The 13,561-nt window shown below is 38.8% G+C and overlaps 1 protein-coding gene across 6 annotated transcripts in view; it reads right to left on the reverse strand.

Annotated features, from left to right (window-relative positions):
- Positions 1-13,561, reverse strand: part of SPAG17 (sperm associated antigen 17) — a 209,397-nt gene that overhangs the window by 142,412 nt on the left and 53,424 nt on the right. For all 6 annotated transcript variants that reach the window (XM_046645074.1, XM_046645076.1, XM_046645075.1 and 3 more), the window contains one exon: positions 5,908-6,039. In XM_046645074.1, coding sequence (XP_046501030.1) covers positions 5,908-6,039 — 132 coding nt within the window. The remainder of the gene's footprint in view (positions 1-5,907; positions 6,040-13,561) is intronic.

Here is a 13,561-nt window from a genome sequence, read left to right on the forward strand (position 1 = left end):
GAGTGCTTGACTAGCTCTTTCAAGATATCACTCGATCTCATAAACAATCTATTCTGCTGGTTACAGATGATAAGAGGACAATAGATGGGCTGAGAGAAATGTTTCATGTCAAATAAGTTTGAGAGACAGTAGATTAAACAATATTAGATTCCTTTTTATGAGACTCTTCCATCTTTAATAAGTTAACATGCTGTTAAATCTCCAACAGTCGTATATAACGCACAGTGATTTCCACGTTCATTTGGCTGGGAGGCGGGGGTGGTGTCTTTTTTTTTTCACTTTGGAAATACAAGATTATGGGAACATTTTGGGGCCCAATTAATCCATTTCTATTTCTATAAACCTATGCCAAGGAAATTCCAAAATAAAAGTGTTCATCATAACATTGTTTATTATGAACTAAATGTTCAACAATAGAGGAATGGTTAATAAAAGTATCGTTGTCAATAGAATATCACGTAACTAATAACAATGACAGATGTGGATGCTGTGGTAATAAGTAAAAATTACAATAGATTTTAATTGAAAAAAAGCTGGATTAAAATTTTTTTACCATGCTTATAGCTATGTAAAGAAATAAATCTACAGAATGAAACAGAAAGGAAATGTACCAAAATGTTAACATTAATTGAAATAGGATTAAGGCACTACGAATGGTTTGTTTTTCCTTTCCTACATTTTATATTTATTCTTTTCCCCCTGCTCTCCTCACTGCTCTCCCATCAAATGGAAAATGTACTGCCTGGGGTTGAGGTAGGAGCTTACTTCTCTAGAGAGCTGCTGGTTGTGGAAGCCTAGGAATGCACTGGGTTCGCTTGACCAAATGATGCACTCTCAGAATGCTGCAGAACACCCTGGGCTGACACACTGACATCTTCGGGGTGCAATTCCTAATTCACAGAATCAGAGTATGGCCATGTCTGTGTGTGGCAGGGAGGCAGGTGGATCTGATGTCTATCTGATGTCTGTCTCCTGCAGTAGCCTATGTGATTCAGAGACTTAAGCACTCAATTAGCCAGTGTTATCCTACCTCACCATCCAGAAGGGCAGAGAGAAGGGGTGAAGATGCTTGAAATAATCTTAAGAAGTCTAGTTCTAGGAGATCCCCCCGGAGATCAGGTCATTTGTGTGGAGGGGAGCAGGACTGGAAATGAAGTCAGGATTCCCCTGGGACTTGGTGGTTGGTTAGTTGAGTGGCCTTTGTTTTTGGTGAGCTTTGATCCTTTCCTTGACCTGTTGCCACATTTAACCTCAGGATATTGTATGCAATGGAATTAGTGGGACCAGAGGGCTATTGGTAGGTCTCTGAGCAAAGCCATCGCTCCTACAGGGAAACATCCCTGAGCAGGCACTCTACTGATTGTGACCCAAGAGGACCACTGTGTAAAATTATGGAGACACATGTGGGAGGGCTCTGTACAGTGGTTAAGAACATGGTCTTTAGAGTCTGACAGCTTTGGATTTGAATCCCAGCTCTAACACTGAGTACTTACTTGGCCTTGGGCAAGTTACTTACCTTTTCATACCCTCAGTTTCCCCATCTGCAATTTGGGAATAATACTCTGCTCCTCATAAAGTCATTTAAAAGATTAAATGATATAACATGTGTAAAGAGGTTAGTATAGTGCCAGTCAATAATGGTAGCTAATTATTATTATTAGCTGCTGCAACTGTAGTTGTTTCTATTTAAAAATACTACTCCATTTTAAATATGTGTGTTTCTTTTCATTTTTCCTGAAGTCTGTAAAAAGTTTTCATTAATTAAAAGCATCCCAATTAGGAAAGCACTATTCTACTTTATAGATAAGCCAGCCAGGGAGTCATTTATTATTTACCCTGAATTGTTGGATTTTGTAGCTCCTTAGATCCAACAGTGTCATTGGTAATATTCTCATTTTGATAATCCAGCCTCAAAGAATTCCATCCAGTTAGTGAGGCAAGTTATTTCTTTCCTGAAACCACATGGGTCCCTCTAAATTGAGTTCCTGCTCTTCCTCTGTTTGATTTCTTAAAATGGTTTCTGAAGATTTTAACCACAACTGAATCAAAACTAACCAGCCTGTAATTTCCTGGTGTGTCCCTATAGCCTTTCTTTTAAAACAAAACACACGCAAAAAATGGCATTACATTGGCTGGTTTCCAGTGTTTCAGGGTTTCCACTGGAGTAAATTGGAAAAAGTTTGTGAAAGCCACTCTGATTTCCCTCCGTCCCTCTTTGGAGCAGGCTCTAGGTTGTTTATGGCTTCACTATGATGTCTTATCACATTTAGGCGCTTTTAATTTGGAGTTGTTTTAAGAACGTTATCATCTCTCCTTAGTTCATTACTGCATATCTTCCTTCTCTTCAATTCTAGTACATCAGAAAATAAGGCAACATGTATGACGTATATAAGCCAGAAAGAGAAAGAATTGTTCTGCTTTTATATAAAAGGTATGCTAAAAATATCCAAGAAAATATAGACTGGTTATTTGAATTCGCAAATTAAAAGCACAGAAGGAATATATCTGAATCTTTTCCTAAAACCTATACAAATGTTCTGGACTCAACTCAGAGGCACAAAAGACTAGACTTAGTTTGGCTGATTATTTCAATGCTAATTTTTTTTGTGTTGTAGCCATTTTTCATCTATTATTTTTGATGATTAAATATTTTCTTTTAGTTGAATTATCAATATATTTTAAATATTTTGATTCCTGATTAAGTTTTAGTTTTAAATAAATGTTTATAATTAATATATAACATGAAAGTTGGAGTTTAAAATAAGTAAAATTTGAGTGATACTATAATATTCAGATAAAGACTAAATTAAAACACGGATCAGAATAGAAACGAAGCAACTTATTTTAAAAATTATAATGAACGTTATGAAAATATATGTGTTTGGTACATTGTCTCTCTAAATGTTTGCTTCAGTTAACGTTTGTTAAGTTAATGAATTAACAATAGATTGATAATGATAGAAGTAAAAACGTGGAATAAATGTTGAGCTGATGATGTATGCAAAGAAAACATTTCTAAACAGAACACTCTCTTACTCAGATTTTAAAATATAATAAAATCTAATTTGGGATTAATTGTATGAGAGAGTCATGTTCAGAAGTTCTGAAATGCTAAAATATATGTGTAGAAATACAGAGCATTTTCTTCATGATATGTATATTTGGAACTAATCAACAAAGTGTTTCCAAATGGATAAACGTTTTCAAATATACACAATTTATTTACAATTAGAGGCAGGCATTTGCATGCCAGAAATTCATGTGCTAAAGGCTTCAAAACTGTTCTTCTAAGAAATATCTTTCCTTGTATTATTTTCTTCATGGACAATGCAAATGCAGTGTTAAGCGTAGCCCAGACTAAAGTGTTATAAATTATTAAAATTAATGGAAATAATTATATTTTTACCATATTTGGCAATTGAAATAGATTATTTACCACTTATCTTTAAGAATAGTTTTGATTAATTAAAACAGGATCAATATATAGTGATATATTACATTTAAACAAATGGGGAAAAAGGACAAGGACCTAATTATATTAGTTATTTTTGTCCACAGCTTCTCCCTAATATTTTCAATAATTACTGTTATGGATATTTTTTAAGAATCCATTGTTAAAAATACAACTTCTGAAAATTCAACACAGAAGTACAAAACACTCTTTGAGTGGTATAGATGTAAGCAATATAATTAACATTTGAAAGAAAACATCTACATAGATTTCATGTTGATGTTAGAAAACCAAAGAGACAGTCACTCCCCTTGTAAGAATCTCAGAATCTCACTCTGAGTTCAGGAAAGAGGAAGCAATTGGGTAAAGTCCTCTTCTTTTTTCTTTTTCTAACCCACAGCCTGGTGTTAGTTTTACACACTTTATACTTACTTTGCTTTCTGCCAAACTCCCTGGCTGACACGCATTAACCTCAATTGTTCCAACTGACCCGCTGGGCAGTATTGCCGAATGAACATAGATTATATCATCCTTCTAACAACTCTCTTAATCTTGCCTTTACCAAGAGCATTTTCTGGAACACACTCCTTTCCAATCAGTTTTCATCAATTTATTTAGCACTTACTCATGGTTGCAACTCAGAGATTTGGGGCTGGTGTTTTGGGAACCCAATCTAATGAAGACATCAGATTAAATTATGTAATTGTTGGCTCTTAATTGCTCAAAGAGTTCTCTTACACATCTATTACTTTTATATATATATAAAATTTATTATATATAAATTTATTATATATAATATAAATATATATTTTATATATTTATATATAAAAACATATGTATAAAATTCAAGCCCCAATTCTCTAGGACTCTTGAATTTTCAAGAAATAAATTAAAGATTATTTCTGTATCTTTAGAATCTCATAACTTATTATTATAGTTCACATTTCAAAGAAACGCTTAGCAAAATAACAGTACAGAAATATTTTTATATCGTTGCTAGCTTTAAAAACTTTTCCTGAGCTTCCAGGATATTCCATTTATTGTTACTTAAAATTTGTTCACTGAATCTAAAAACTACCACTATTACAAATATTTGCTGACTTAAAATAAGTGGCAAACAAGTAAATTTATATTCTTTAGCACATTAGATATATCTGTAGGTGCTATGGGGAAGCACAAAGCAGCAGGAATTGTCACAGGACTCGCAGTCTACTTTTTATAATTCAGATTCCCATATGACATTGGAATTTAAACAGGCAAGAAAACATGTTTCTATACTGGTTTCAAATTTTCCAATTTTCCTTCTGCCAAGTCTTAACTTCTCTGAGTGTTTCTTAAGGTACAAATCTCCTGTACATGATGGAAAGAGATTTAATAGATGGAAAACTATACCCTCCACTGTGTTCATAAGAGCAGAATTTTACTAGGGACAATATGTGCCACCCTAATAAGACACTATATGGGGAATCTTTTTGAAAAACATAAAGCCCAATGTTACAAATATAAGGTGGCATTATTTTTTTTTTCTACAATTATCCTGTCGAGAGTCCAATTCAAATAGGAAGCCAGATCTGGGGGTCTTGCAAAGGCAAAGAAGGTATTATTGGGAAACGTTCACTTTTTTTCTTTCTTCTTCCATGAATTGATTTTGCCTCTCCCACTTAGGAGCATAAAGAAATCAATTACATGTCAATCCATTTTATATATACACGTGCACACACATATATTACACGTGTACATACAGAAGCATTTGGCTTTCCAAAAATAATTCAGCATGATTTGGAGAATAAGAAAAACATCTCTTATTTTGAGTAATGAAAATAGCAAATAGATTTGAACCTGGCATCATTTTGTTAAAAGTATTTAAAATATCTTCTCAGATGAAAATATGATTCTTTGGAAAATACAAATTGATTTCCATAGGCAAATTAAATGAAAAATCTACATGTGAAGAAACAATCAGACATATAATATGGGAGTAGAAGTGATGGATTGCTGCTGAAATATTCAGATCATTATAAAGGTGCAGATGTAGCCTATTATTTTAATAGGCACTCCTGTCGAATATCATATAAAATCTTTTAAATAGTTAGACCCTGACTTTGCAGGCTTTTTTTGCCTTTTTATATTTACTTCTCCTAACTCTCTGTCCTTCCGTGGTTCCTTTCTTTGTTACTAGAATACAAATAGATGACTATAAAAACAACCTCAGGCGCACGCCCGGAGTATTGTCATATTTCTGCATAAGGGAACTTATTTTTAATGGGTCTTTGAGAAAATATAATTCCTCCAATAGGTCTTTGGATAGCCTTTTCCCTCAGAAGTTGAGGCGACAGCTCCATGTGCTAGGTAATGCTTAATGGCAGGCTTATGAAGAGAGGAAGTGCCCGTGGAGAAGCCTGGCTCCGTCTCATTTGCTGCCTGCCCTCTTTAGAAAACCCACCATCGTACGGTACCTTCTTTTCGCTTTCCCGTCGCTGTTGGTCCTTATATTTAATCTGGAGAAGCTGATATTTCAAGAGTTTCCCTATCAGCGGTAAGGTTAATTTCTCTCCACTGTCCATAATTGCCTTTGCTGCTATTAACACCTATGAAGAAACACAATTATTAGGAAAAGTGGCATTTTATAACCTTTGGCACGGTCTGTCAGTGATGAAAAGATGAAATGGTGTTTCAGTTTTGTAATATTTGTCTTACTGCAAAAGTGGCTCATTGCTGGCCAAAAAAATTAGAGAAAAATGCCCCAAGGCCATGGAGAGGGACATTTATCCTCCACTTTACAAAAATTGGGTTGTCTGAAAATGCACTTCTTTTTCCAATAAGGCGGAGTGCTTCCCACAATAATGCTAGACTCAGACTCCCAAAAAAGGGTAGAGGAGAGACAGGCAGGGCTCCATTTAGGATGGCGGATAGGTCAGTTTCACGCTACAGAAAGTCTATTGTTTGGCACAGCCAATAGTCTAAACTGTCAAAATTTGACTTATGAGGATGTTATAAATTAAATAGGGTTTTATAATAATGGAAATGGCTATGTTAGCAGTCTTTTATTTCTTGGTGACCAAATTCAAATGAAAGATAAAAGCTGCTTGACACAGAGGCGCCATACGAATGTTGCTCCCCTCCCCTTGCAATTTAATGTTGATCCTGTTGGTATGCAGCCTAATTGGGGTGAAATAAGGTTATTGAGTTTTCTTTGGGTGACGACAGCCACTAGGAACATACAGCTGTATTGTCCAGATGTGTGGCACTGACAGCCTGTTTTATGACTGTGCTTTTTACAGCTTGTTTCCCCTAAATTTCACACAACTCTCTAACATCTGGGCCCTTTTCCTTGGAGCCCTATAACCACTTTATTTACTGCAAAAAAAATAAAATCACGTAAAATATGCCATAAAAAGTTGTTACGTGTTTCTCTTTATTCAAGTTGTCTCCCTGATAAAGTTCACCTCTGCCGGAAGCACTGTCACAAAGTAATCTAGTCAAAGTATTTTTCGTCTTTTGTTTTTAAGCAAGCATCAGATTTATTTATAACCTTGGGATGGATTAGGTGTTACTAAAATGCTCTGACATGTTGCTTTTCTTCCCCCTTGGAGCAATTACTCCTCTGGGCGCATATGGTGTCAATTTCAGACCCTCCGTCTCAGACAATGACGGCGCACACTGCATCTCATCGAGCTCCGTCTTGTCTGAGGTTCATACCAGCTCTTGGTCAGGGCTTTCCTGACCGATCCAGTTCCTTATGACTTTCCACTTTGCCAAGGGAAATAGCTGAAAGAAAGGGAGACGGCTATTTTCCTTCTAACTGCAGAAGGCCCTGTGGATCATCATATGCCAAAACGTAACTGGACCTCTTAGAAACCGCATCGGGGTTTCCTGCATTGCCTCGCAGAAGGGAAAAGCCAGGAAAAGAACTCCTTTAAAGCGGCTGTTTCTAAAAACCAAAGGAAAAAACTTAGTGTCAGAAAGCTTTGTGTGTCTCTAAGTGAACACCCTCCATGAAACAGAGCTCTTTGCTTTCTACGGTGGTTCTGCTCCTGCTAACAGGATTTAGGGAGAGGGGCGTGACAGCTGTGATGTCTGGGAGCAGGAACACATAAGGGTACATCTGCAGAACCTCAACATTTCATTGTGACCAGATTCAAGAGGGGAGGGAATCCTAAGGGTGGACAGTCACATGTTTACTGTAAAATAAAAGCTGTCCGATTGTGTCCAACCCCGAGGGTAGACATATTTGGTTTGAAATGGCATTTTTCAATACGAGCTCAATAGCGTGCTGACAATTGAGCTGCCCTGTGACATGTAGTTCAAAATATACAAGTTTGGGTTTGAAGCTTACAGCAGTCTAGGATCGGGCGTTTCTCTCTGATACAAATATAATGACAGTGTTGAAGGGGAGTCAGCTCTGGAACAGGCTACTCAAGAGTGGTGTGGAGTCTCTTTTCCTGATGACCTGTGAAAACAGGATATTTACCTATGTCTGGGGTGGCTGGGAGAAGCCTGCCTGGCGTCATGGTGATGGATGGGATGTCTCTGGAGTTGCTTTCTATCCCATGTCTCTGTGAGTCTGTGAATGTGACCTCACTGTGTTAAAATGTACTCAAAGCACAACAAAACATCCCGAGAGAAAGGTATTTCGCAGGCCATAAAATTTATTTCTGGTCCATCTAAAATGGTCTGTAGAGAGCTGGGTTTAAAACAAATACCTAGCACAGCATCAAAATAACGATACCACTGTGAAATGGGGAGATCAGTGGTGAGGAGTGTCACCGGCATTCCTGGGCATCCGTGTTCTTGTGACACGTGGACACAGAGCAGGGAAGAGCCGTGGCAGGACAGGGCAGCATTGAGCAGGGCCCAGGGGACACTCCTTCCTCCCAGAACAACCCAGACTCACGATGCCCACCAATATTCCTGAAGAAGGCCGTGCACGTGGCACCACGAGCAATGGCCGAATCCAGGCCTGCTCGTCCTTTCCCAGGGTTCCTCTGAGGAGACTTGACTCCCACACAAGCCACTTTCTTTCTACTTCCTCCAAAGGGAATGATAGTGAGGATCCTTGGGATAACTAATGAAAGTGAAAGTCCTGCTGAACTCAAAATCTGAGACTGAAAATTTTTGTGGTATGTGGGTCATCCCCAGGAGAGGCAGAAAAAGAACGATGTTTACAAATTAATTTCTACTGAAATTGTTTTTTTCTCACACTCCGTAATTCACAATTTCACCCAATCAGGAGTCAGCCATTTCGTCTCAGATGTAAAACAAATCCTTGGAGGACCTTTCTTTGAAGGATAAGTCCTTGAGGGAAGAAAAAAGATGGAAGAAGAAACAGAATTTAAGAGGAAATGCAACTTTTCACATAACATTGCAGAAAGTCTTTCCCATCTCTTGCCTTACTTGTAGTAATTGAAATAATAATCAAACCTTCAACCTTCTGGCAGTGTAAGGGTTACTTGTCCAGTATCTAGTCAACGTGCCCGCATGTGTGTGTGTCTGTGTGCATGTCTGTGCATGTGTGTGTGTATCTGTGTCTGTGTCTGGGTATGCTGGGAGGCAAGCTGAGAAGGACTGGCCGTATGGGGAGGATGAGGGATATAAGAGAAAGTGGAGGCAGTGAGCTGATTCGGGTTAGGGGGTAATTAGTCAAAAACCTAACTCCAGAACGAGGCAGAAAAACGGTCCTAAGTGGGTTAAAATCTGGGTATTCATCAAGCCAAATTGCCAAATAAATGAGACTGGCATAAGTCAGAATTTTTAAAAATGAGTCTTATGGGCAAACGAGACTCATTAAAATGGAGAAAAACTGTTGCCAGGTGAGGCCTGTATGCACCCCCTGGACCTACTCAGGCCAGACTGTGGGGCCTGCCAGGGCCAAGGGGAGGTCCGGGCTGAGCTATCAGAGGTGTTCGATTCGGGAAAGTCTGGTGTAGGAGGGGGTTTAGCTTCAAAGGGTGCGGCTGAGCAGGAAGGCAAGTCTGTAGAAGTGTGAAGATCTTATTTTGAAGGTGGATACCTTTCTCTTTTAGGAAGTTTGTGATTCTGAGCACACAAAGAAATAAAAACAATTCCCTCTTTATCACTGACCTAGCTCAAAGACTTATGCCATGTTTACCGTCTAATGATCTAATCCAACAAAAATATAACCAATGAGCCAAATTCTTTCCTTGCCTGGAGATCAGGCCCACCCACAGACACCAGTGCCCTCCCTTCCCTTCTTCCACCCCTCCTCTGTGTGGTTCCTCCCCACATAAGTATTAAGCACAGCATCTGCCTGAACAAACACTTAGAATTGCTCCACAGATTCCCATGGAAACCAAATGTATGCATGTGTGCTAGTGTGTGTATACATACACACATATAAACAGATACACATACATGCATATGTGTGTATGCACACATGATAGATAGATAGATAGATAAATTGATAGGTAGATACATAGATAGATACATAGACAGATAGAACTTCCATAAGGTCTGCTGCCTGGTTTCTCTGCTGTGCTCACAAGGAGGCATATGGAGGAGCTTGAATCATTGCTTAACTTGCTGCATGTTCAATCCAGGTGAGTTCTGAGGAAAGGTAGAGATTTTGGAGCTGCATTTCTCTTGCCTGGAACAGGCCAGGGAAAGAAGGTGGGGGAGGAGGGGAAAAGGTGTGCTTGTGTAGGGCAGAGGAGGGAGGGGTGATGGGAGAGGGATGGGCTGAGGAAAGACTTTCCCTCCAGGAACTCCAATAGCTACAAGTTCTAAAAAAAAAAAATCTTTTGGTTTCAGGACCCTCCTTGGGGGTCCATGGTGTTTGTTACAGTGGCTGTAATAACGCACAGGATGTGACTGCATATTTAACCCTCATCCTTGGGTCAATGACTTAGGGTTGGTTTGGCTATGTAAAGACCTCAGAGAACAGGAGCAGAATCCATAAACTTGACTCAGTCCAGACTGGCACATGGCTGAGCAAACAGGTTTTCGACACACAGAAGATGTAACTCGTACATATGTATGTATGTACGTATTCATTTATTTGGCATGACATTCTGCTGAGTAGCTCATTTCCTTAATATATGACTGATTAAGTGCAATAGTTCTTCATCTTGGTAAAAAATCCAAATACTACCACAAGGATGTGCAACGAAAAGAAAATGCTTCCCCAGTCCCCTCCACCATTCCCTCTTTCCAAAGGTAACCACTGTTAACGAATTCTTGTGTATCCTTACATAATTTCCTATACATATACAAACATAAATATGTATATCCTTTTATATTTTAATACAAATAGGATTATGCTTTCATATTGTCAAGTGCTTTGTGTTTTTACATCCAAAGTCATCTAGCACAACTTTCTTTGATGATATGTATTGCTTGTGTATTTTTAAATTATTTGCATAGCCTTCTAGTGCATGGGTGTTTGGTCATTTATTTAACCAGTTTCCTACTGATGGACATTTACGCAATTTCAGTTTTTTAATTCTCTTAAGTGCCTGTGTATTTTAAATATTTATGGATACTTCCAAATTGATATTTGAAAAGTTAGTGGCATTTTTTGTTTCCACTACCACTATTGACAGGGTCTGTTTCCCCACCCGCCACACTAACCCTGGGTATTCTCCAGCTTTTCTGTCTTTGTCTACAACAACGCTGATAGACCTTTCTGTGATGACAGAAATGTTCTTTATCTGCGCTGTGCAATATAGTAGCCACCAGCCATACGTGCTGATCGAGTACTTGAATATTGCTAGTGTGACTGAGGAATTGAATTTTTAATTTACTTTTTAATTGATTAAAATGAATTTTAATTTGATTATAATTAAAGTTGAAATAGCCACATGTAGCCAGTGGCTACAGTGAAAAGTGAACATAGAATCTCATTTAAAATAATGTTGACTTATTCATCCCATCACTTTGTCCCTTTGATTTTACTCCAAAACCAAAAGGAAAGATATCCTATTTGGCACCATCTTTGGCAAATTTTATCAACGTAGGAAATGCTTACACACATTGATTAAATAATAATAGGGTACTCAAGTTTACACTGTGCTCAAGATAAAAGGTAATGAAAATCTATGGCTTCCACGCTGAGATATTTGTTTCTGGCCACTCAAGACATTTGCCCTGGCATGGGTGAAGATATACAGGGCTGGTCTGGGGCAAAAACAGGAAAGATACTTTTGTTTCTGGAGCAAAAGTTTGCTTCTGGCTTTTTTGTGTCCCCCCTTCTCCTCTGCTGCGCGCCTCCTCCTCCTGGGTACCCAGTGCCTTTTTGCTTTCTAAAGCCCTTCTGCCACTAAAATAGAAAAGATTTAACTTGGTAACTCACTTTGAATGAAGTTTATTTATACCAGGGTGTCAGCTGTATTTTAAGATTTTATCCCTTAGTTATAGTATAAAAGGGATTAGCAACTGATGAAATAATTTCAAGCAATAAGTAATAGGTGTGGCGGTTTAGAATTTAGGGTGGGAGGTAGCTGTTGTCTCCAACCTGAAAACTCACAGTGCCTAAGGCTGACTCTGAAGGTAAATACAGTTTCAGCCGTTCTGGTGCTCAGAGGCCTGGAGTCTGACAGCAGCACCGCGGCCCTGACTAGTTCCCCATGTGCCCACACTCGGGGGCCACTGCCTGGAGTTACTGTTGTACTCCCGAACTAGGTCATTCAGGGGAACGGATCTGAAGGGGGAATGGAAATGCCCCTGGATCAGGGTCAGAGGAGAAGCATCAGAGAGGGTGAATGAGTGGGTGGCTGGGTGGGGCAGAAAAAGGGTGAGACAGCAGCTCTGCATCGTGAAAGAGGAATAGAGGCAAAGGGCAATTTGCTAGGGGGAAGGGGCCTGAGACTTGTCTGAGTGTGTGCACGTGTGTGTGACTGTGTGCATATACATGTCTGTGTGTACATGTGTATGTGCGTGTGTGTGCAGGTGTGACAAGAGTAAGTGTGTTTATGTGTGCAGCTGCCTTTGGGGATGATCAAGAGTATTAAAAGATATGCAGTGTCTAAAAGCTCTGTCAAAATTGAGATTGTGGATATTGAAGAATTAATAAAAAGAGAAGTAGAATACTAAAATTTTTGATTGGCACATTAAGCGTAACACAGCTGAGTAGTTACCATTTCTACCTAATTATCTGATAGAATGCAAGGTTTAATGTTTACCATTAAATACATGTCAAATTAAATATGTATAATTTATTTATCAAAAAAACTGTATAACTATATGTGCCATCTCCAAAGTTTGTTGCTTAGGTAGCATCATTATTCGCTTATTCATTCTGCTTTTATCTTATATATGTCATACCTGCTTATAGCGTTAAAAAGTCAGAGGAACTATTACCCCAGTGTGTGTGTGTGTGTGTTTGTGTGTGTGTGTGTGGTCACATGCACGCGTGCATATTTTACAAAATTTTCAATATTTCGAATGAAGGGCTGCTTTAGGTGGGCCTGACTCTGCACATTTGATGAAAAGATGGAAGAGCAGGTGATTTGCAAATGACTGAAAAGGCCCACTTACATGGAGATGCCCTCACTTGAAAAGACTCCTGCTGGGAATTTTAGCTCCTTTTGTACAAGGGATGGTGAACCAGCAGCTGAAGCCATAACCACTTACGTGCAACATAATGCAAAGACACAGGCTGCGTTTGTATTCCAGCCTTCTCAAGTACCACTGGGGAGCCTCGGGCCAGTTACTTAACCCTTTTAAACCCCAGCTTTTTAATCAACAACAGGGTTTCTCAACAGTGGCACTACTGATATTTTGAGCCAGGTAATTCTTTGTTGTAGGAGGTTTTTCTGTGTATTACAGGATGTGTAGCGCATCCCTGGCTTCTATCCAGCTGTGACAACCAAAAGCACCTCCAGACATTGCCAAATGTCCCCTGGGGGATAAAACCGTCCCTGGCTGAGAACCATTGATCCACAGAAAGAGAACACGAATAGTGCTGATCGCCTAAGACTGTATTGAGAATTGAATAAAATAAAGCATAGAAAGACTCAGCATGGTGAATGATATATGCACTCAATAAAATTAGCTCTTATTGTTATTATTCTTACTTCCAGGACAAAATTGGAATTCTTAAAGGCCCTACTGCTCAGGTTAGGGGAAAGAGAAAAGTAATGGAAGGAAGCGCAT

Source organism: Equus quagga, chromosome 18 (assembly GCF_021613505.1).
Source record: "Equus quagga isolate Etosha38 chromosome 18, UCLA_HA_Equagga_1.0, whole genome shotgun sequence".
Classification (NCBI taxonomy): Eukaryota; Metazoa; Chordata; class Mammalia; order Perissodactyla; family Equidae; genus Equus; species Equus quagga.